General features: G+C 43.6%; 1 protein-coding gene across 2 annotated transcripts; it reads left to right on the top strand.

The window, feature by feature from the left end:
* Positions 1–25: 25 nt before the first annotated feature.
* Positions 26–24,381, top strand: RECQL (RecQ like helicase). 2 transcript variants are annotated; one of them, XM_053254026.1, is made up of 16 exons: positions 26–165; positions 1,953–2,042; positions 4,195–4,282; positions 5,622–5,816; positions 6,280–6,459; positions 8,840–8,946; positions 10,347–10,545; positions 12,089–12,255; positions 15,791–15,872; positions 16,036–16,184; positions 16,265–16,382; positions 16,474–16,612; positions 18,473–18,564; positions 19,590–19,806; positions 20,485–20,614; positions 22,890–24,381. In XM_053254026.1, the coding sequence occupies exons 3-16, from the start codon at positions 4,264–4,266 to the stop codon at positions 23,070–23,072; spliced, it is 1,977 nt and encodes a 658-aa protein (XP_053110001.1). In that variant the 5' UTR covers positions 26–165; positions 1,953–2,042; positions 4,195–4,263; the 3' UTR covers positions 23,073–24,381. The 2 variants fall into 2 exon arrangements, with proteins under 2 accessions (XP_053110001.1, XP_053110002.1); XM_053254027.1 differs by lacking the exon at positions 26–165 and adding an exon at positions 227–398.
* The last annotated feature ends 34 nt before the right edge of the window (positions 24,382–24,415 follow it).

Here is a 24,415-nt window from a genome sequence, read left to right as displayed (position 1 = left end):
GGCGCCGGGCAGCGTGAGCCAATCCGGAGAGCGCACGGACGGCCTCTGATTGGCTGGGGCGGAGGGGTGGGCGGGAGCGCCGGCTGGGAGCGAAGGGAGAGAGAAGGGTCGGAAGAGGCTAGGCAGGCCCGTGATCAGGAGGCACTGGGGGAAAATGCCGTGCAGGTGCGTTCCTGGGAGCAGGCTGGGCTCGGGCCCTGCACTGCCGTGTGGTGTCATTGTTTCTGGGTGCTGGGGAGCCGGTCTGAGAGGCAGTGGCACACAACAGCCCTGCAGTGTCGTCCGGCGCCATCGCTTCCGCACGGGACGGTCAGGGAAGGAGCGGAAACAGCAGGCCCGCGTGGCCGCCCAGCGTTGCTATTCCCCAAGGGAGAGTCCAGGTTGGGGGCCCCCACGAGGTTGTTGGACTACAATTCCCATCACTCCTAGCCACAGCGGCTGAGAACCAGGAATGAGGGGAGGAGTTGTAGTCGAGCAACATCTGGGAACCCCTGGTGTAGAGGGAGTGGCTTATAACCGCCCCGTAGTATCATCACACAATGTATTTATTCCACATGGAGGGAGGTCTGGGATGGACTGGCGTACAACAGCCCTGCAGTGTGGCCTAGTGTTGCTATTTCCGTGGTGGGGTGGTCTGGAAAGAAATGACTTTCCACAGCCCTTGCCACAGCACTCGCTACAGCCTGGCAGTGTTGCCTAGCATCATGGTTTTCACAGGGCAGGGTCTAGGAGGTGGTGGCTTACAACAGCCCTGCAGTATCATAAGATGTATTTAATCCACACAGGTGGATGACTAGCAAGGACTAGCTTACAGCAGCCCTGCAGTGTAGGCTAGTGTTATTTCTACAGGTGAATGTGGTGGTTTGGAAAGGGGTGACTTAAAACAGCCCTGCAGTGTTGCCCAGTGCCTTTGTTCTATATGGGAGAGTGGCATCATAATGGGAGTGGCATACAGCAGTCCTGCAGTGCTATTTGATAAAACTTATTCCACATGGGTCTGGGTCTGGGAACAAGTAGCATACAGCAGCTATTCAGCAATGAGGAAGACTGCACTGATTGAGTTGTGGTCTGTTAGGCACCTTTATAAAAGCACCAGTTTTGCAGCTGAATCTAATCCTGCCTGTTTGTTTAAATTTTTAGACAGATTCATTTTTTCTTATTTTATTGCATTTATATACTGCCACTCAGTGACTGTCATGGCATTTTGCAACAAAATTCTTCCATCACTGGTTCTCCATGGGGTGCATGATAACTAGAACCAGAAGAGTGAACTGTGTAGAATTCTTGGAGGGGTGGTGGTTAAAAAATATCTCTTGGTGTTAGTAGGGAGGGCTATGATACTGCAAAAAGGGCTATGATGCATCACACATCACTTGATCTTTTGCATTTAAATTGGAAGCGGTGATTGGCCATGATTTTCCATTTACACAAATTGGCATTGCTCTATCCTGGCATCTTTCTGGGGAAAGCCCAATAAGTTTTATATTGGCAGTTAGAGTAACAAAAATCAGTGTAATACCGAAAGTGCTAATAAGGACTGTAGTGGGACAGTATTCCTGTAGATGGGGGGTTCTAGAGGCGCGCGCGCGCACACACACACACACACACACACACACACACACACAAAACCCCAAAGGAGAGCGCTGAGACATATGGACTTCAGTGCCATGAATGATGTTCCCATTCTTGACTTGGTTGTGGGGAATGTGATCCTGAATAGTATATATGTATTTTGCTGAATTTTGAGAAGATTGGTTTTAATTCTTAGTGGAATTTTAGGCTTTTTTTTGGTTAGGTTTTGCTGTGTACTCAAAATGGTATCTTTGCCATTAGCTTTTAGGTAATGTGTTCCATCTTGATAGATCTCAGGTTCTTGTACCACTCTTGGTTTACCTTTGGTTTATTAAATGTTATGTGTTCTGTGTTTCTTTAAATGCTTCTTGTTTTCACAGTTTGACTGCTGAAGATGTTTAGTTTGGGAGCTGGAATGATAATGGACTATCCAGTATTTCACCTTTAACAACTTCATCCATCCTAGGCTGGTGAGTAAAATGAATTACTCCTTGGCATCTGTTCAGTGGGTTCTGTAACCATATTTCCAGGTCTTAGGGGTGTCTTGCTCAGTCCACAACAGTAAAATACTGTAAATAAGCTAAATTCCAATATGTGGAGGATATCTTATTGTTTAAGGACAGCCGTATCCATGCAACTTAGGAAAGGTGAGAGCCTTCCAAGTATTGAACATTTAGACAAAATGTTGTAAAAGAAAAACAGCAGTAGCTGTTCATCTCACAGTTTACTTGTTGACTCATTCACTCGTCCAAAAAATCTCAGTATGGTGTAGTGGTTAGAGTGCTGGGTTAGGACTGAAGAGACCCAGTTCAAATCCATACACAGCCATAAAAAATTCTTGGCCCACCCCACATCCATTGTCGCTCAGCTTAACCTAGCTTAACCTCAGTTTAACAAACCTACCAGGGTTGTTGTGAGAATATAAGGGGGAGAAGAAACCACATATGCCTGAACCCTTTTCACTGGAAGAAGAGTAAGATATAAACACAATAGGTAAATAAATAAAAATCCCCTAGTATTCTACCTGCATGATATGCTGGCATAGCAATATTGAGGCACATTTTCTGGTTTTTTTTGGGTTTTTTTTAATGTTTAAGGTGAGTATTTTGTGCACTTGTTACCAGGCTGGGTTTTGCCTTTTTTCCTTCTCCTAGAGTTTTTAGACTCTCAGTTTTTAGACTCTCAGTTTAATATGACAGATTCTAGGGAATGAAGCTGAGCAGCAGGGATATCCAGGTTAGGGGTGCAACTAGCAGGTGAGTAATGTATTAAATTGGTTTGTTTGCCTGTTTGGAAAGCTTTGGCTTGCTATGCCCACCTGTATATGGGAATGTTTGATGCCCTCTAGTGGCCTAAGAATATTTCACAGAGATAAAGACTCCGATTTGTGACCAAACATGATGATGATTAATTCTGAAACACTGAATCAGATTAGTTGGTTTTGTATTCATTGACTCAAAATGCCCCTGATTAGTTTTAGGGTACGAATAAATATTTTTTTAAATACATATTTTTAAATGCAAGTCCTAACACAAGTCCTAATAAAAACCGCAGATGGCAAGTGCCATCTTAGAAAAAGCCGTTCCCCATGTTTCCTCTAGTGCTTGCTCCGACACATTGGTGCATCATCTGAAAATGAAGGAAGTGTGCTTTTTGCTTCAGGTGTATTATTTTACTCATGTAAATTTGATTGATTGACTAATGTACTGAAACTTCTTGATTGATTCACTAATGTACTGAAACTTGCTAACTGCGCAAAGAGGCACCTTTTAAAGTGGTGATTCTTTTTATTTAGCAGGGGGAGAGTAACTGGCCCTATCCACCCCCAGCAGAGTACCTCCAGTGACTGTTGCTGGTGTCTATCTTTTTTTTTTTTTTAGAATGTGAGCCCTTTGGGGACAGGGAGCCATCTTATTTATTTATTATTTCTCAGTGTAAACCACCCTGAGCCATTTTTGGAAGAGCGGTATAGAAATTGAATTAATAATAATAATAATAAAAATGAAACTCACTCAAGTGATCAGCTAAGATTGCCTTTACTGGGTGACAGCCCTAATAATGATCTCCTGATGGACTCGTGCAGAAACCTGTGAAAGGTAACATGAAGGATAAAATAATTTTCCCCCTCAATCCTGGCTTGCCTGCAGATTGCTCAGAGCGGTGGCATACATGCTTCCCCTCTCTTCTGTATTAGCCTCACAAAAACTTTGCAGAGTAGGTTAGGTTGAGAATAGTGACTAGTTCAAGGTCCCCCAATAAAAATAAAGTCTGAGCAGGGATTTGAACCGGGATCTCCCCAAGCCAAGTCTGACCCCCTGACCACTGGCACAAGAAAAACTGTGATGGTAACCCCTAGAAATGAGAGGTGGGCAGTACGGTCATCTTGAATGAAATTTGATAATGGAGCAAGTTCTTATTTTGGTTCCTTCCAGTGCAGCTGTTAAAGAAGAGTCTCTCACTCTGTGCAGCAATTATATATTGTGTCTCAGAGCAGCAGTTTTTATGTTCTTAAGAGACGTGAATATTGCTTTTGACGAGCCAAGTGTGCTTTTTTTAGAGGCTAATTTGCAAGTTTACAGGCATCCAGATATGGTGGTAATTCTTTTGAAATGATCTTTTTAGAAAGAAATTGTCAAAGAATTGCTTTGGTCGGTACTTATTCATCAAGCAAGGTATCTTTGGACTTTGAAGATGGCAACCAATCTTTCAGGTAATTGGATCTGCCATGATAACAAGCATATGTTGTCTATCATCCAGAAAAGCAAGCAAACAAACAGTGTTGTAAGCATGGACTGTCTTGCTTGTTTTTCTGGACTGGCATCAAATGTATAAACATTATTGTGAACCAATGAGGAAGGATAATAATGTCTTGCATTTGAGGGAAAGTGCTGGGTGTACATGTCTCATGAGAGAGCAGGACTAGCAGACGTTTAGCTCTGTGGAGTGTGTGCGTGTACAGCACTCTCCTTCAAAGGGGACTGGAACATGGGAAGAAGGCAGTTCAGGAGGTCAGGCCAGCTAAGGGGGAGACTCTCTCCTGACCAGAGCAAAGTTGAAGAGGTCCAGATGAGAGGAGGAAAGAGGAGGAGTGAAATACTTGTATCGGGGGGAGTCCTGGGTGGATTGCTGGTGCAGCACTGTTAGCAACCCTGGGGTTGAAAATTTTCCAGAAAAATTCCCCATACTTGATTTTTCCTTGGAAAATTTCTCATTTCTAAAAATTCATTGTTTCATAAAATTGATTAGTAACCATGGCCAGGTTCACACCTAATGGGGAACTGGTGGTTTGGCTGAGCTGCTGGAGCCCTGAGTGTGCATGCGAGCCTACTTCTGGTCTTGGGAAGGATATGCCGAGATTAGACATGACATACGAACCCACCAGCCTTGGCATATTGTACTCTATTTGTGATAGGGAACCCCAAATTTGTAACTAAGATTTTGAGTGAGGGGAAGATGTTGGTTTCTGTATTGCAAGTAGGGTGGAATATACTGGGTGTGTCATATGAACCCCCCAATCTTGGCGTGTCTTTTCCGAAACCGGAAGTAGGGCTCTGTACATGTTTGGGGCCCCAGAAGCTTCCAGTTCCCCACTATTTGTAATGAATGCATGTCAATGCAATATTAGGCAAGCCTGGCAATTCCATAGTTGTAATTAATGTTTCTGGTGATTATCCCTAGGAAGAGTATGAGAGAATACACATATGTTTTATTACTTTGTAAGCAGGAGGGGGTAATGTGGTGGCAGCTGCGTGTCGTTGTGTTTAAATTAAATATATATCTCTAACATGCCAAATAAGATCACAATTTATTTAGGGCATCAGGAGATTTTTGTCCTAAAACAGTAAAACAATTTGTCCTAAAACAGTAAAATTTTCTGAGAAAAATAGATGTATGCATATTTTATGCCAATTGAGGGGGCGGGGGGGGTTGGACTTTCTAGCTTCTATTCCAGAAAAATTTCCAGTTCAGAATCTTACAGGTAACTCACCTCTCTTGACTGTAGGATAAACTGTTTTATTAGAATGTTGCTTGCTCCCTTTCTGTTCTAGTCCTGGAAGAGGAACTGGCTTCTGTCGACAGTGAGCTGCAGGCTTTGGAAATCCAGGTCCAAGAACTTCTGGAGCGTCAGCAGGAGCTTATTCAGAAGAAGACAGTGCTCAAAAGGAAAATAGAACAGTTTGCTGACACTGGGAGCGGAAGCAGTAAAGAAACGGAATTAGCAGCTGAAGCTTGGAACAAGGAAGGTCTGCAAGATCTGATTCAGCTGTCGTTAAACGCTTCTGCTGTCTCTTAAGCTTAATAGTTTGTAACAGTTTAAGATCTTAATGCAGAGGTTCTCAGACTGGGGATAATGGAAGTTGTAGTCCAACAACATCCAGATGGAGGGGAAGCTCTTCAGAATATAGGTTTCCTGCCTGTCTGCTTTTGAAGAAAGGCTTAGCATGTTGGTCTTGGGCTCTTGTAACATATTTGCAACATTTTCGTTGGTGGGGATAAAATTGGGGGGTGGGCAGCCCACGGCCCCTCATCCTTGCTCTCTGCTGTCCAGATACTAATTCAGTTGTCCACTACTGGCCTGTGCATTTATGTATTCAGTGCCACAATTAAATACTTGGACTGTCCTTTTTTGAAGACAATTCCCTTAATTGTTTTTCTGTGTTCAGATGAATAGCTTGTTTGCATAAATGTACTGCTTCCTTCTCACAGACTTCCCCTGGTCCAAAAAAATCAGAAATGCATTGCCAGAGCATTTTAAGCTCAAAAAATTTAGGTCTTTGCAACTGGAAGCCATCAATGCTACAATGGCAGGAAGGGATGTGTTCCTTGTCATGCCGACCGGTGGTGGAAAAAGTCTGTGCTACCAACTTCCGGCTGTGTGTTCTGATGGTACGTACACACGTGTGTTGATAAGCAAATGGATTTTGGTTTTTCGTCTTTGGAACCTCTTTTGCTAGCTAGGTAAAGTTCTCTGGTTGGGATAGGTGACACATAATGGGTTTATGGTAGGTCATGTTCTAATAAGAATAGAAGAGTTTCAGTACTTACCTTCTTAATTTAGCGCTTTTAGTCATCAGTGACAAATGAAGTTTGCATTCGAGGACTTAAAAGTATCCCATTCTGAAGTTTTTAATGTGAGCCAAGTTGGATGCATTATTATGTACTTACATTGGCAGAGGCATATGTTGTAAATCAATGATGGGGAGCCCTTTAAGACTCTTCAGTCTTATTAACACTTAGCGGTAAGCTCCACTTAACACAGTAGGACTGACTTCTGAGCAAATATGTACTTTAAGTCTGCAAGTCATGTTTCAGTTGGCCACTGCTACACACCAAACTTGCAATGCTATTCCATTGACCCTTGGAAATTCTACCAGTTAACCTGCCCTATAGAATAGGATCGCAAATAGGTAAAAGGAGGATGGGACCATAGCAATTTCACCTATGGGGCTGAGGTTGTTTAACCTCAGGAGAGGAGAGCTGGTCTTGTAGCAAGCGTGACTTGTCCCCTTAGCTAAGCAGGGTCTGCCCTGGCTGCATATGAATGGGAGACTAGAAGTGTGAGCACCGTAAGATCTTCCCCTCAGGGGATGGAGCCGCTCTGGGAAGAGCATCTAGGTTCCAAGTTCCCTCCCTGGCAGCATCTCCAAGATAGGACTGAGAGAAACTCCTGCCTGCAATCTTGGAGAAGCCACTGCCAGTCTGTGTAGACAGTACTGAGCTAGATGGACCTATGGTCTGACTCGGTATATGGCAGCTTCCTATTTTCTTATGTTCCTTTTCCGTGCTGCTTTGCAGTGTTCTCTCTGATTTTTTTCATCTCTGTGTGTAATGAGTTTTGTTCTGGGTGGCATTATTAAGGCAGTATCAATGCATGTGCATTTCTAAATGCACCTGCATTTAGAATGGGGCCTTCCTGATTCAACCTGAGCAGGATCTAAAATTAACTGGGTGGACATCAAAAAAAGTTCAAGCGCGCACACGTTTGCACACCTTAGAGGGAACATGGCTGCTTTGTCATATAAAATTTTCAGTGACTATCATGTTTTGCAAGTATTTGACTGAATTCCTTCTGGATCTTGGCTTTAATGGGACCTTCAGCATGCCATGCAAGTTGCTGAATAGTGATGATGATGATGATGATTTTTACATTTATATCCCACTCTTCCTCCAAGGAGCCCAGAACGGTATACTACATACTTGAGTTTCCCCTCACAACAACCCTGTGAAGTAGGTTAGGCTGAGAGACATGACTGGCCCAGAGTCACCCAGCAAGCCTCATGGCTGAATGGGGCTTTGAACTCGGGTCACCCCAGTCCTAGTCCAGCACTCTAACCACTACACCACGCTGGCTCACATATGATTGCATATGTGTCAACCTTGCTCTCTTACAGCCTGACCTGCTGTGCTCTGCATATTGTCAGATGCTGGGTTTCCACTTCAACTGTTTACTTTTAGCCCTAGATCTTGACCTGCATGTCCTGTGTTGTGGCAGGAGCTATCACCTTGATGTTTTGGGGAAGATCTTCTGTGGGGCAGAAAAGGGATAGAAGTATGGCTGCCACCTGCCCGCTATGTCTCATCCTAAGGACTGTCAGAGTGAAGCCTAATACTGGCTCAGCTGAGCAGTGGGGGTTGAGGTGGGAGAGTGAAGTAAGGGAATAGAAGCAAGTGGGAGACAGAACAGGCCCATAGCCCAATGGCAGAGCACACACATTGCATGCCAAAGTCCCTGGCACCTGTGTATAAAAGGATCTTGGGTGGCAAAGCTGGGAAAGACCTGCACTTCAGGCCTTGGAAAGTGCCAGTCAAAGTAGATAGTACTGGGCGTGATGAATCAGTGGTCTGATCTGGTAAAAAAACCAGCTTCATATATGGCTATTCCTCACTTGCCATAGATAGAAGTAAGTGTGTGTGTGTGTGTGTGTGTGTGTAAATACTGCATTATGTGATTAGGCCAAGGCTACATAACAGCCCCCCAGCTGTTGTTGGACTACAACTCCCACTATCCTCAGCCACAGTGGCCAATAGTCAAGGATGATGGGAGTTGCAGTTCAACAACAGTTGGTGGACTTAATTTGTGCAGTTCTGGATTAGACTAATGGCACGTGTTTTATTGCTGCAGCTTTAGCTATAGCATGAGAATGTTTTGCATGTTGAATGTGCCTCATTAACCTGTTCTCGCTAAACAAACATGTGCTGACTGTGCTGTGAAGTGATAAAGACATAGGTTTCAGGGATCTAAGACAAGGGGTGGTTTTCCTTTCAGGCTTCACGCTTGTCATCTGTCCTCTCATCTCACTTATGGAAGATCAGCTAATGGTATTGGAGCAGCTGGGAATCTCGGCGACTTTACTGAATGCTTCAAGCAGCAAGGTACGGGGATGTGCCAGGCAAGGCTGCCAGAGCTGCTGATATGTGGTTTCAGCTTGGTCTTTTAACTGGTTTAAATTTCTTATTTTAATTGATTTATATATTGTATCTATTTTGTTAATGTGAGCTGCCCCGAGCACTAGTGAACTGCAGGGGTGGGCATACATATTTTAAATACATAAATAAATGGACATCGTGGCACTTATTTAATGGCTGTGGCTGCGTAGAATTGAAGTCACTTCTGTTAATGGGAGTAGACTCTGCAAGTTGTCCATGAAAATGGAACAGCACAGGCCAAGAACTTTCTTGAAAGCCCCCTCTAGAACGTTGACACTGACATGATCTAGTTCATCTGTTGTTGGAAGGCATGTCATATTTCTTCCCTGTAGCCCAGTGGGTCGGCCCAGGCCATGGGAACCCATTGATGAGGGAAAGACACTCTGTTGCTTTCTTCACCATAACTGTGCAGTGTGGATTAGGAATAACCTAGTGCCAGATGTAATATAGTTACATTAAAGGAAGTGTAGGCTGGTAACCAAGTAATGAGATCCAGCAGATAGAAAATTGGAACTGCAAGTCCCTAGATTAAAGTTCCAAGGTTTGCTTCAATATGTGTGTTTGTTTTGTTTGTTTGTTTAACTATATTCATCATGGTTTGAGGCGGGAGGGGCAAGAGAGTCACATTCTGGCATCTGGACCACAGTTCAAAGACCACTGTTGTTCAGGCAGGCCATGATGCACTTGTAAGTGATTTTGTGCATCTTATTAGGGAAGAACTGAGAGTAGCTTGCTTTATATTTTCACGTAATCGGCAGACAAACATACTACATTCTAACCTGTCTGTAAAACTTGAGACTGGGAAATGTGGTTTTCACTTTCATAATATAAACCGTTCAAATGCTTTCTTAGTGGTTGCAGGTAGCAAACCACACTAAAATGCACTAATGTGGCCTAAATGCATTTCTATAAATATTTGCGAGATTTTTTTTCCCTGGCTTTTGCAAAAGTCTGTTTGGGAAATGCAGCAGCAGCAGCAGCAGCAGCAGCAGCAGCAGCAGCAGCAGTAGCAGCAACAACTTCTTATATACCGCTATTCAACAAAAGTTTCCAAAGCAGTTGACATAGAGAAATAATAAATAAATTAATTAAATGGATCCCTGTCCCCAAAGGGCTCACAATCTAAAAAGAAACATAAGATAGACACCAGCAACAGTAACTGGAAGTACTACACTGGAGGTGGATAGGGCCAGTTGCTCTCCCCCTGCTAAATAAAGAGTATCACCATGTTAAAAAGGTGCCCCTTTGCCCAGTTATTACGCATTTCATAACTGAGTAATGTGATTTGAATGTGTGTATGTCTATGTTGATGGTGTTTGTTTGTTTTCTTTTTAATTTCAAATCAGGAACATGTGAAGTGGGTTCACACTGAAATGCTGGCTCGCAATTCACAACTAAAACTAATCTATGTGACCCCAGAGAAGATTGCAAAAAGCAAACTATTTATGGCAAAGCTGGAGAAAGCTTATCAAGCTGGAAGGCTTACGCGCATTGCAGTGGATGAGGTCCATTGCTGCAGCCAGTGGGGACATGACTTCAGGCCTGGTATGTGCATTCAGAAGGAACATGATGTGATCAGGCTCAACTTCAGCTTCTCTACTCTAGTCGATCTCATTCTTGTTGCTTCTATCTTTCCCACCCACTCCCTGAATTCTTCACCTGTTTTATTTGGATAACTAATATGATTTAACCCAATAAACCCTGTTGCCAGACAAAGAAATCTCTGTGGGGTAGTGTTAGCTCTTTTGCGGAGCTGTAACTCATGTGACGGTTAAGTTAAGCTAATTTGCATTTGCTGTGTATATGCAGCTATCTTTGGCTATCTGTATTGATGGGTTATCAAACTATACCTCGTGATTGCCCAGTTTTATCTTGGTATGAGCAGCTGTCCATAGCAGGCTGATATTTATTTATATTTCCACACCACCTTTCAGCACGAGTGCTCATGTCTTACACACAAGTGGGTGCAATTAAGTTGTGCACTATTGCTTTTCTTAATGGAGGGAATCTTCCTTACAGAAGCAATCATGCCAAAAGCTGTCATGCTTGTTGTAATTAGTTGTGGTCAAAACCAGAAAACATCCATTCTTGAATTGGGCATTCACACTAATCTTGCACAAGATGATGAATAGAGAGAGAAGAGTCTGATGTTTTGTGGGGATACAATTTGAATGTATCTCGACATATATCACTTTAGTGGAGTCGTTGTTAAACTTGCTATCTTCAGGGGGAAACTTTTTCACCTCGACTTGTCTTCTGAGGAACTTCTGTATGAGATTACCAAGTAATTTTTGTCTTGCAGAGGATTTGGGGTGTGTCAAAGACGCACACTTGGCTCACATGGAGCACTGGCTGAGGTTTTGGGTCTCAGCATCACCCTGTATGAACTGTGTGCCTTGGAACACACCCAGTACTTTACTATTATGCGCAGCCATTGGGGAAGATTGGTGCACCAACTATGTTTTGGGGACAAAGAGAAATTTTTCTCCCTCTCTTACAACATTAGAACCAGGGGTCATCCCATGAAACTGGTTGGGAAATTTAGGACCAACAAGAGGAAGTACTTTTTCATGCAGAACATAATTAACCTATGGAATTCTTTCCAATAGGATGTGGTGGTGTCCACCAGCTTGGAAGGCTTTAAAAGGGGCTTAGGAAAATTCATGGAGGACAGGTCTATCAATGGCTACTAGTCTGGTGGCTGTGGGCTGCCGCCACCAGGCTCAGAATGCCTCAATACCAGTTGCAGGGGAGCAATAGCAGGAAAGAGGCCATGCCCTCACTTCTTGCCTATGGGCTTCTTAGAGGCATCTGGTGAGCCACTGTGGGAAACAGGATGCTGGACTGGATAGGCCTTGGGCCTGATCCAGCAGGGCTGTTCATATGGAAGCTAATTTGTCAAATTGAGGAACTCAATGCCCCAGGCACCATTTGGAAACACTAGCCATTTCTGCTGTACTGAGATTTTGTTAATTTAGACATGCAGAATTATTTTGCTATATTCACATATCCTGAAGTTGGAGGACCCTAAGGATTTGTGAGGCGTTATATTTTTGTTTTTCATTGAATGTTTTTGACTTCTGTTTAGATTACAAGTTGCTTGGGATCTTGAAGCGGCAGTTTCCCAATGCACCATTGATTGGGTTGACTGCAACAGCCACAAACCATGTCTTGCAGGATGCTCAGAAGATTCTTTGTGTTCAGAAGTGCATCACCTTTACTGCATCGTTTAACCGACCCAACCTGTATTATGAGGTATGCCGCAACAGATTGATAGGCCTGTCAGCAGCCTGGTTCAAGAATAATTGAGAAGCAAAGTGCTCAGCCCAACCTGCTAACAAGTCTAGCCGGAATACTTGGGATTTAAGCTGATTTAGTCCTATTGAATTCACTTATTTGATCACAACTCTGTCTGCTGTTGGAGTCAACCATGAAATTTAAGCCATTTCAAACATTGTTTCTCAGAGCTGCCCCCCCCCCCCATGGTTTTTAACTGTATTGCTACCTTTGTTTGGTTTTTCTGCAGTTTCTGTGAGCATATATTTGTATAGAAAAGTGATGAATATATTGAGTAATAATAATTCTAGGGAATTTAGGGCAGAGGCTGAGATGAATGGCTCTTCTTCAAAAGTGTTTATTATCAACCAGGCTCTATGTACCCTGTTCCAAATTAACCCACATTCTTGCAATCTGAACACAGTCTGCAAATTGAGCAGGTTTGTGAAGACCACTTGTTTTGACGCCAGGACCCAGATGATCAAAGAGGTTGAAATTCTTTAAGATCTGATTAAAATGGAAGTATTTGGAATAGACGTGCTGTAGGGAAAGGGCCCACCAAAGGGAAACAAGGAACTCTTTGAAGAACTGAACCTCCACCTTTGGCTAACTAGCAGCCTTCAGGCTCTCCCCACTTGTGAGGCTTCAGGAGACTCTACCTGCCTCAAAAATCTGACGTTTAAAAAGTGCTTCTGCACTTCTCCTGTGTTAAGTGGTGAAGTGTGATAAGGAATTGGACTAGTAGCAGTGATCTTCCCCCTGCCCGCCCCCCCTTCTCCTGATACTCGACTCGTGATACTAGACCCCTTCCCTCCAGAACTGACAGATCTTTGGCAGTAGAGATTACTGGTTGACATCCAGAGCAATGTGCCAGGAAGGTGTGTCTGAACTGTGGAGAGCTTTCCTAGCTGTGCAGCACTGAGCATGCAGCAGAGGTGGGGAGCGAATTTCGACAATTTACCCTGCCTCTGAAAATGCCCTCTGTCACCTGAAAGTATGTCCCTGTGCATATTTTAGGGTGACATGGGACACTTCTGGAGGCAGTGCAAATCGTTGAAATTTGCTCCCCATGGATGCATCTTGCTGGCATGTCCATGGTGTGTTACTGTGGATGTCACCTGCTGCCTTGTTGGATGAGCAGGTGAATTCCAGAAGGGGGAGGCAAGTGAGAAGTGTCATTCTCAGCTGGTCAGTTGTTTCCTGGATTCCAACGGAGTTTAGCGCACTGAGGGCTCACTTCACACTGTTCTATGCTACTTTTCAAATTAATATCACATAGTTGGCCATGTCGGGGCCTGTTTTATGATGCGTTGTAGGTTAATGAAGGGGAAGCACAATGTTGATCTCTTCATTATCTGCTCCTTCCCAGCATTTGCATTTGGGATATTTAATGGTTATTTTGTAATACAAAACTTAACATCTGTTTTAAGTGAAAGCATAGAAAAGGGTGTCACTAAAAATGACCAGGTTCAAGCTATCATACTTTGGACACATTATGCAAAAACACAGCTCCCTTGAGAAGTCCATAATGCTTGCTGGCAGAAGTTGAAGGAAAGGGAAGAGAGTGACTAGCAGCAAGGTGGATGGACTCAATTATGACAGCAATGAATGCATCACTGAGAGACCTTAAAGGCCAAGTTGAAGACAGATCAACCTGGAGAGAATCTATCTATGTGGTCGCTAAGAGTAGACACCGACTTGATGGCACTAAATCAAAATGCTCCATATCTGCCTTTCTCCACCCTGTTACTAAAAAATGACTTAATTCAGTCATGTTAAAATTAGGCTGCCTTTTCAGTAACCAAGGGTAGATATGGGAATATTTTAGCTACACTTTAAAATAAATAAATAAATAAATAAATATATAACTTTGATATTGCAAAATAACCATTACGTGCTCTGAATCCAACTATTAGGATGGAATAGATAGTAGAAAAATAAATCTTAGATGGGCCTTCAGAGACATGGAGGTGGGTATGAACCACAATATGCCTCTCTCTCCATTGTCACTGGTCTTATTTGGTGTATATAGAGCTCTGGGGTAATGTGATCTCAGCAGATCATAGCAGAAGGCCATTTCTGGTCCAATTAGGGGTGTGCATGAACCACAGTTCGAGCACTGGTTTGGTGCCGTGGGGAGCAGGAGCTTTAAGACAGTGTAGAGCAGATTCTTACCTGCTCTCCACTACCCCATGCGGCTTCCTGCTGGGGCGGCACTCAGTCCATGTACCAGCACACACATGGCGTCCGCATACCGATGACACCCAAATCTACTTCTCTCTTTCATCTGCTTCATCAGGAAATGGCGTTCATTCCCCAAATACCTGCTTACAGGCAGTAATGGGCTGGATGAGGGATAACAAATTGAAGCTGAATCCAAGCAAGACAGAGATGCTTATTGTAGGGGCTCAGAATCCGAGGGATGAGTTAGATCTTCCTGTGCTGGATAGAGTTACACTCCCCCAGAAGGAGCAGGTACGCAGCTTGGGGGTACTCCTGGATCCAGGCCTCACTTTGGTATCTCAGGTGGAGGCTGTGGCCAGGAGTGCTTTTTATCAGCTTAGGCTGATTCGACAGCTGCGTCCATTCCTAGAGGAGGATGACCTCAGAACAATGGTGCACCAGCTGGTAACCTCCAGGCTTGACTACTCTAATGTGCTCTATGTGGGGCTGCCTTTGTACATAGTTCGGAAACTTCAGTTAGTTCAAAATGTGGCAGCAAGGCTGGTCTCTGGGGCAACCTGGAGAGACCATATTATGCCTGTTTTGAAACAGATGCACTGGCTGCCGATATGTTTCTGAGCAAAACACAAAGTGGTGGTTATTACCTTTAAAGCCCTGAACGGCTTAGGTCCAGGTTACCTTAGAGAGCTCCTTCTTCGGTTTGATCCTCACCGCACGCTAAGATTATCTGAGGAGGTCTGGCTCCAGTTGCCACCAGCTTGTCTGGTGGTGACCCAGAGGCGGGCCTGGACACTGTGGAATGCACTCCCTGCAGACATCCATAGTTTGAAGTCTTTATTGGAATTTAGGAGAGCCCTAAAGACCTACCTGTTCGACCTGGCCTTCCAGTGCTCTTAAATTGTTTTAAAGGCTCTTTGATGTTTGTGAACCACCCTGAGCTATTTTGTAAGGGCGGTCTAAAAATCAAACAAACAAACAAATAAATAAGCATGGGTGCCATTTGCGTGGTCAGCATGGTGTTGCTGATCATGCAAATAGCACTCATGCATGTGCAGACACTCTGTGCATGATAGCGCTGCACAGGGGCTCTTAGGCCTAGTGCTGCCCCAACAGGAAACTGCGTGGGATGGCGGAGAGCAGGTAAGGACCTGCTCTCCACTTAAAGCTTCCACTCCCTTCCCCGTGGTGCCAAACTGGTGCTTGAACCACAGTTCGTGCACACCCCTAAATCCAATATACATATGGCTCAAATAACTTAAGAATTGGTAGATGACTGGAGATACAGTATTAATTTGTGAGCTCAGACTAATTGTGTGTTATGCTTTTTTAGGTTCGGCAAAAGCCTTCAAATGCTCAGAATTTCACGGAGGATATTGTGAGACTCATCAATGGAAGATACAAAGGCCTTTCAGGTGAACACAATAAAGAAAAAAAGTGCTCATTTCTAAAAGCACAATGGCATCTGTAGGAGACCGATCTTGTAAGGTAGTGCTCCAAAGTCTACACAAGCAGTGCTTTGTATGGCTTAGTCTATTCTCTCATTTGGTGACAGATCTATTAATTGTATCAATACAGGCATTATCTACTGTTTTTCCCAGAAGGATGCGGAGCAAGTTACCATGAGTTTACAGAAACTGGGAATTAAGGCAGGTACTTACCATGCAAATATGGAACCTGAATATAAAAGCAAAGTTCACAAGCGATGGTCTTCCAATGAAATTCAGGTGAACTGTTCTACAATTTCATATGAGTTTGTGTTCAGCTTAGATTGATTCTATCCTGCTGATTTACTCCTGCATTTCAGGTTGTAGTGGCCACTGTTGCCTTTGGCATGGGAATCGACAAACCAGATGTAAGGTTTGTAATTCACCATTCAATGAGCAAGTCCATGGAGAACTATTACCAGGAGAGTGGACGTGCAGGTATGCCCAACTGATGGAGTCTGGAGGGTGGATTCTGGGTACCTGCTTATATAAGCTTCCTAATATTGATGGCGGGGAACATTCGTTCCAGGTCGAGATGATCAGAAAGCTGACTGCATCTTATATTATGGCTTTGGGGACATGTTCAGAATCAGCACAATGGTAGTGATGGAAAACGTTGGGCAGCAGAAATTGTATGACATGGTTTCCTATTGCCACAGCATGAGCAAGTAAGTGATTTTTGTGTGTGTGTTCTAAAATGACTCCTCCTCCTGTTGAATTTATTGTAAAGTGGTGCTGATGTCTAGTAAAGGGAAGTGTGCCATCAAGTCGATTTCGATTCCTGGTGCCCACAGAGCCCTGTGATTTTCTTTTGGTAGAATACAGGAGGGTGTTACCATTGCCATTTCCTGCGCAGTATGAGATGATGCCTTTCAGCATCTTCCTAGATCGCTGCTGTCCAATATAGTACCAGTGGGGATTCAAACTGGCAACCTTCTGCTTGTTAGTCAAGCATTTCCCTGCTGCACCACTTAAGATGGTGCTGACGTCTAGAGCCTTGCATATACAAATACAGTACAGTGGTAATACACAAACCAAATACAGTGGTTTGTGTATTAATATTTTAAAATTATGCCTTACTCCTTTATTTTTTTAAAAATAGTGGGGTGTTGGTGTTGGATTGTAGGCACAAGGAGCCTCCAGGACTGTGTGGTGTGGTTATGTAGCTATTTATAGAATTCGAAGTATCCTGGCTTTAGTATTTTTAAAAAAGAAACGTTACCAAAGTTAAACATGGCCCTTGTGGTACAAAAATAATTTGTGATGAGTGTTCTGTGCCAAACCTGTTTCTTACTGCCAGAATACATCGTATTTCAGCTTTAAAAAAAAATCTGGGAGATTTAAAACTGGACCAAGCATACTCCCACCCCCTGCCCGGGTTAATTTGGTGCAGGCCAGACTCATTGCTAACTCCCTGCAAACCAGGTTGCAACTCAGCTGGCCTCTAAAGTGTTGTTTTTTCCTCTCCTTTCCCTTGTTGGCCTTAGCCATGACTTAGTGGTTCATCTGCACTAATGCCAACTACAGTTCCTAGGATTCTCCCTTTTCACAAGAGTTTACAAATGGAGTTTGAAATGAGTTTGCCAACTTTGGTTATGGGAATCTGTGGCTAGAATTGGTACAGATCTAATGCTCGACTCGGGAGCACACTTTCCTTAGGCTGCCTCCTGATTTGCCTCCTGTGTGCAAGAGAGCCAGCATTAAGATTGTGTCAGACCCATATGTATTTTGAGAAAATTCAGATTTTGTGCACAGGGAACTCGCTTTCTGAGAATGTTTCCCCTAATTAAGCAAATTTGCATTATGTTAGCTTTGCCTTTTTTGTCAGCTGGCGAAGGTTTCACCACAACCCTAAGCAATGGCTGCAGGCCAACAGGAGTTGTAGCCATGCATAAAGCCCAATTTATACTTTATAGAGTTTCTCTGTGTATTTCATACCATCAGGAGAGATGGCAGGCAGAAACTCAGAAGCTGGTACTTGTGTGTAAAGTAGCCTGCAGTCCTATCAGGAATTAATAAAATATACAAGGGTATGCTTAAGCTTCATATATTTGTCATTTATTTCCACAGTATTTAGGTGTACCCTAACTTCTTTAGATCAGGGGTTCCCAGCTGTAGGTCCCCAGGTGATGTTGGACTTGCATCATCCCATCATCGCCAGCCACAATGGCCAAAAGAATGGTAATCCAGCAACATCTGGGCACCCAAGGTTGGAAACGTCTGCAATACCCATGTTTTCTTAATATGTTGTGGGGTACCCATCGTTGGGTCCCCAGTTGCTGGGGATTACCTGAGTAGAGTGAGTATGATTTGCAGTCCAGCATCATCTGGGGATCCTAGGCTGGGAACTTCTGCTTTAACTCACACCCACAATCTTTTGGTAATTGAGCTTTATAAAGTAGTGTGTGGCTCCTTTGCCATCCTTACCTTGTTCAGAATCCATTGTTGTGTCCACTGCACCACAGAGTTTTGTGTGCTGTGCATGCATTGGTGTGTGCGTTTCTTGACCCAGATATTTGTATTTGTAGGTGTCGCCGGGTCCTGATAGCTCATCATTTTGATGAAGCCTGGGACTCTGCCAATTGTAACCAGATGTGTGATAACTGTTGCCGAACAGAGTGTAAGTGATCCGACTGTAATGAGCAAAACAAAAAACGGTACAAATAGATCAGCGGCCAAAAGGTCTGAAGCAAACAAGCCTGGCTTCATTCTAGGAGAGCTGACTCTGAGTAGAGCCTCCAGGAGTGGGGCTCAGCACTGTTTCTGCTCCTGTGGTCCCAGGGCAATACAGGGGGTTCTAGGGACAGGCCCAGGAACTCCACCGGGCAGCTCTGGATCCCCATTGGAGTGGGGAGCAACAAGCTCCAACTGCTGAGGATCCATTGGATCCAGGGGGCTTACATTGGGGGCAGGGGTCTTAGGTAGGGTGTGCTTTGTCTCCTGTTCAGAGTCTGGGTGGGTCCTGACACAAAGATTCTATATGTCATTAGCGAAGGACCACTGGGAGTCTTGCCACGCTTTAGCATCAAAGTTCTAAGCCTTGGACATCAAAGTGATTGGCTCTGCCTAGTTAAGGGCAGATTTCAAGGAAATGTTTGATGCTCTCTTATGGTTCTCATTAGATGGTTGTAGAATAGTGTAGAGAGTCAGAAGCAGAAGCTTTGTAGTGTCCACAGATGTTGCTCTTCTTCAGCTTGGCTCCTTGTTGGTTGTGAATGTCCTGCTTACAGAAGCAGCTCCTTCAGTGGTTGGCAGCTTCCAGCCATGGCTAAGAGGTCCAAGGTTCCAGGTCTTGCAGTAGCAGTTGTGTATTACCGTATTTTACAGACTATAAGACGCACCTTAATTTTAATCCAGTTTTTCAGAGTTTTAACATATTAAACTGTTAAAACATATAAGACGCTCCTGAATTTTGGCGGATATTTTTCGAGGAAAAAAGTGAGTCTTATAGTCCATAAAATACGGTAGTTGCTGGGATTGTAGGGCTGGAAGGAATAAAAACAGTCAACCAGCCCTACCCACGCTCCAGGCAGGATCTTCCATACACCAGTTCCCCGAGACATACATAGAGTTGCTAATAAAGAGCAAAAGTGAATCCTGAAACTAATGTGTGTCTGTGTCCTCTCTCTCTCTCTGCTCACTTAGCATTTGAGAACATGGATGTGACAGAGTACTGCAGGGATCTCCTCAAGATTTTGGAGCAAGTGGACCAAATGAGGGAGAAGTTCACTCCTCTGAAGCTGATTGATGCCTGGTTGGGGAAGGGTTTGTCAAAACTGGGAGTTGAGGTGGTTGCTCCCAAACTTCCCCGGGATGCACTGGAGAGAATAATTGCCTATTTGATCTTGCAAAAATATCTGAAGTACGTACGGGAACAGACAGCTCTTTCTTACTTTACTTTCTCTGTTGAATAACCCCTGTGGCCCTACAGTGCGATGTTAACCCAGGCTTCAACAAATCTTCTTTGGCTTGAAGAACCAGCCCCCAAATTTAGGAGCCAGACTGCTCTCTCCTCGGGGTGGGGGGCGGTCAAGCTCACCACTCACCCCAGCAATGCCCTCCACTCCATGAAGGGGCAGACTCCCTGCCTTGCTTGTTCACTCCTCCTGGTCACATTGGTCTGGCTCAGGCAGGCAAAGAACTGATCCAACCAGGAGGAGGCAGAAGCGAGCAAAGCAAGGGCAGGTTGCCCTCTCCTTTTCCTGGTCGTGTTGGTCCTTTGCCTGCTTGGGCCAAACAGATGTGACCAGGAAGGGGAGTGAGCAACCCGCTGCTGCCTTTCTTGCCCACTCTGCCTCCGGCTCACATCTGCTCATCACCTGGCTCAGGTGCCATGCTTCAGTTTCCAAGCACCATGGCGACCTGGCTGTGTTAAGCTTTCATGCATCTTCCAGCAACACGGTAGACGCCCCCCGCCCCCGGTCCCAACACACCAGATATCTACTGCCAAATCTAGAGTTTCATACAGGCTTCTCCTCATTCTGCTCTGGATCACAGTTTTTTCCATCCTTTATATATGATGGGACTTGATATCTTGCAGGGAAGACTTCAGTTTCACAGCATATACTACAATATCCTATGTCAAGAGGGGGCCCAAAGCCAACCTGTTGAAAAATAAGGCACATGCTATCAAAATGGAAGTGATATTGAGCAAAAATAGTAATGCTAAGGTAAGATTTTTTTTCTCCTTGTGCACAATGATCATCATCATCATCAACTTTATTTGTTAGCTGCCCCATAACAAATTGTTCTCTGGGCAGCTTACAACACAACATTAAAACATGAGATAAAAACGCACAACACATTAAATCATAATAGACCAAAAAAGGGGAAGGCAGAAGATACAAAATACAAAACAATACATGGAGCATTTAACACTGGTCACAGGAATCTGATAACTCTACCTGTTTCGTGCACACCCCCTGCCACCCCACTTGTCTTCAGGCTATAACAATCACCTGATCATCAGCTAATCAACCTCTGCTAGGCCTATTGTGATTTTACTATTCCTGTGGGGGTTTTTTTTGCTTCTAAAGCAAGCAAAGACATAGGAATAAAGGAAACTGCCTTCTACAGAATCAGACCCTGTGTAGGATTGTCTACTCCAGGCCTGTTCAACTTCAGCCCTCCTGCAGATGTTGGCCTACAACTCCCATAATCCCTGGCTATTGGCCACAGCTGGGGATTATGGGAGGTGTAGTCCAAAAACAGCTGGGGGGGGGCAAAGTTGAGCAGGCCTGGTCTATGCAGACTGGCAGCAGCTTCTCCAAGGTTACAGGCAGGAGTCTCTGTCAGCCCTCTCTTGGAGATGCTGCCAGGGAACTTGGAACCTTCTTCATGCAAGCATGCAGGTACTCTTCCCAGAGCAACCCCATCCCCTAAGGGAAATATCTTATAGCGCTCATGTAGTCTCCCACTCAAATGTAAACCAGGGTAGATGCTGCTTAGCAAAGGGGGCAATTTATGCTTGCTACCACAAGTCAAGCTCTCCTCTCCAAATTAAATTATAATTTAGTAACCCTTGTGGGCAGTGAAATAGGCTCCTGGCTCAACTGCTTTCTCTGCTTAGGATCAAAGTAACCATTCTTGAACTGATGACAATCTCTGTTGGTGCCAAAGCTTGTGAATCTTCTAGCGCAATAGAATTAGATTAAATATGGGACTCTGCAATGGCAGGAATTCTGTTTTCAGCAATAAAATTGTGGCATAAATGTAACCTGTGCCAAAACTTAAATAATTTGTACTTGTTGGAATACTTATTTGAAGTTGAATTAATAAATAAAAAGTTGTGTTTAGCTAGAAGATTTAGAGCCAAGAGAGAGGTTTGTTCAGAGATAGCAGGAAGGAGTTTACATTAGAAAGGTCTTCATGCCCCTTTTAACACTGTAATAAGAAAATATACGAGTTCTTTACCATAGGAAAAAAGTAGTATAAACATCTGAAATTGCTGGATGTTAACAACTACAGTTTTTGACAAAAGCATTACAGAATAGACCTTTGTAGCCATCAAAAAGACTCACTTCTCATGCACTGATTTTGTATTCTGATGCCAGCTGAACAGTGGGGACATCTCTGTGTGTGGGGAGTGAAAAGGAACTGGAGGCAGGGGATATGGGTAAAAAACACCAACCAGGCAAAGACAGAAATCTTGCTCTCTACTAGGAGATCCATCAAGGCACTTTTTTTTAAAGACACCAGTGAAAAAGCATCAAGTTTTCCAGATTGTTACTTTCATCATCCCAGGAATAATGAGTACCACTAGCATAGGCATGAGCTTTTGTTCTACATCCATGAAGCATCCATTGACCCAATAACTGCCTGTTATCTGGACAGCTGACTCTCATATGGTCAGATAACTGCTTGTCGGAGTGGTGTGGCAGTGAAGTTGCAGAATTGCACAAGACTAGAGCTTCAGTTTTGCACTATTTATGGGGGCACTTGATTTGCTGAAGTGAGCCAGGGGCTGATCGGGGGACTTACTTATTGTAGAAATGTGCTGTTTAAAATACAGAGCACAGATTTTCAGAATTCTGCACCATATTAAACTGCAAGTGCACTTCTGGAGCACGTGCACACGGACCCTCTACAGATCAGATCACGTTTTTTAGCTGTATGAAGGGACATGCAAAGGGTCGGTGGTGTTTGGAATGCATGGCTGTTCCTGATTTGCATCTCTTCCCATCTAGCTGAAGCAGCTGTGTTTTTCCTGACCCAACATTCAGCTACCAATGAAATGGGATGAGATAAATACTTCTGCTTCAAAAAATAAATGGGGCAAATGCTTCAGCAGCCAACGAAATGGGATGATAAAAATGTGTTTGCTTCAACCAGACATTACCCAGAGATGCAAGGAAGAGCTGTAGATACGTGATGGTTATGTGTTTTAGGTGGTATCTTATTTGGGCTTTAGATTCTATGTTAACAAAAACTCTTTTTGATTGCCAGATCAAATCCCCTCTGTTATCCAGTCCGGGAAGCTCAGTTCAAAAGAAAATGGAGCTTACACATACAAAAAGAGAAGGCAAGCATAAACCACCTCGTTCAGAAAACTACCTCCAAGCAAAAAAGAGTAAAATTGAGACACACAAAGCAGAGGATGACGACGAGTCAATATTAATTGAAGATTAAGAAGTTGGAGCTCTAGATGCCCTCTGTCATGCTTATGTTTGACTCCAGACTGTCCCTTAATAGGCAATGTATTTTTACTTTTCAACCCCAAAGGAACTGGATTTGCAGAGGTTACATCTTGCCAAGCAAAAAACAATAGCATGACACTGAGAACCAAATGAAGAAAACAATGTCGGTCACTGTCAAACCCACATGGACGATAGCCACTGATGACAAAGGCAATCCAACCAAGGACATATTTGGATTTTTCTTCATCAGTTTTTGTAAACAGTTTCTTTCTTCTTCTTCTTCTTTTTTTTAACCTCACCAATATGGGTAATGGAAGTGGAGACATCAAGTCAGTTGTTGAAAGGTCTGAAAATGTGTATGGAAGAGAAATTTGCTTAACTTGCAAATGGAAAATGGTAGCTGCCACATGAAACTTTGAATCCATCTTGGCTGCACCAACAGAGAGTTGGATTTCCAGGAATGAGTATTGAAAGGAGGATTCACTCTTTTGCCAAACAGCCCAATTTGCTACTCAAATGAAAAGGTTTCCAGAAGAGGAATCTAAAGCTGCTGCAGACTTCCTGTCTGTCATCGTTTTTGCGATAAGTTTTTTTTTTTTTTTGAAGGCATCCTTATGTAGTCTTGACCCTTTACCACATTTCAAAGCAGGTGTAAAAGTAGTTTGAAACACTGTCAGCTGGGGGTGGCTTATAGAAGAAAGCTTAAGTCTGAGAGAATGGCCAGAGCAAGCTGCTACAGGATGACTTATCCATTCTGATCTTTTTTTTTTTTTTTACATTTCCCATTATTCAAAAAGAAATTGGGATGTTACTTGAATGGTAGAACTTCAAGGGAAAGAGTACTTTTATAAGAGTACTTTTGAAGGCTGTCGGCTGTTTCACCTAAGCGATTGCATCAGTCATGTTGCACATTGTGTGGTAGCTGTGACCGGGAACACCTGAACATCCACACTTTCTCACTGCATCTACAAAAGGATCTTTTTGATAAATAGGTTAACCATTCCAAAAAATTTCATTCAGAGAGAACAGATCTGTGTTACCCAGTTGAGGCTCTGGCCTTTTAAAAAAGATTTGATGAGGGGCTGCAGCAGGAATATATTTGATGGCATGTAGGTCTCAAGAACAACATGTGAGAAACACTTTTCAGGGCCTGGAACACACCTTCAGGGACTACACCTGCTATTCCAAAATGACAATCTGTGATCTTGACTCTAATCATGTTGGAATGGTGGCTGAATTTGTTTACCATTAAAATCTCTATAAAACGTTTTAGACGATGACAGCTCAAAGTGAACTGGAAAGAGTGTCCGGGTGTGTTTTTAAGCTTCTGAAGCT

Source organism: Hemicordylus capensis, chromosome 5 (genome assembly GCF_027244095.1).
Source record: "Hemicordylus capensis ecotype Gifberg chromosome 5, rHemCap1.1.pri, whole genome shotgun sequence".
NCBI classification, from domain to species: Eukaryota; Metazoa; Chordata; class Lepidosauria; order Squamata; family Cordylidae; genus Hemicordylus; species Hemicordylus capensis.
Note: the sequence above shows the minus strand (reverse complement) of the source record. Positions and strands in the feature narration are given on the sequence as shown.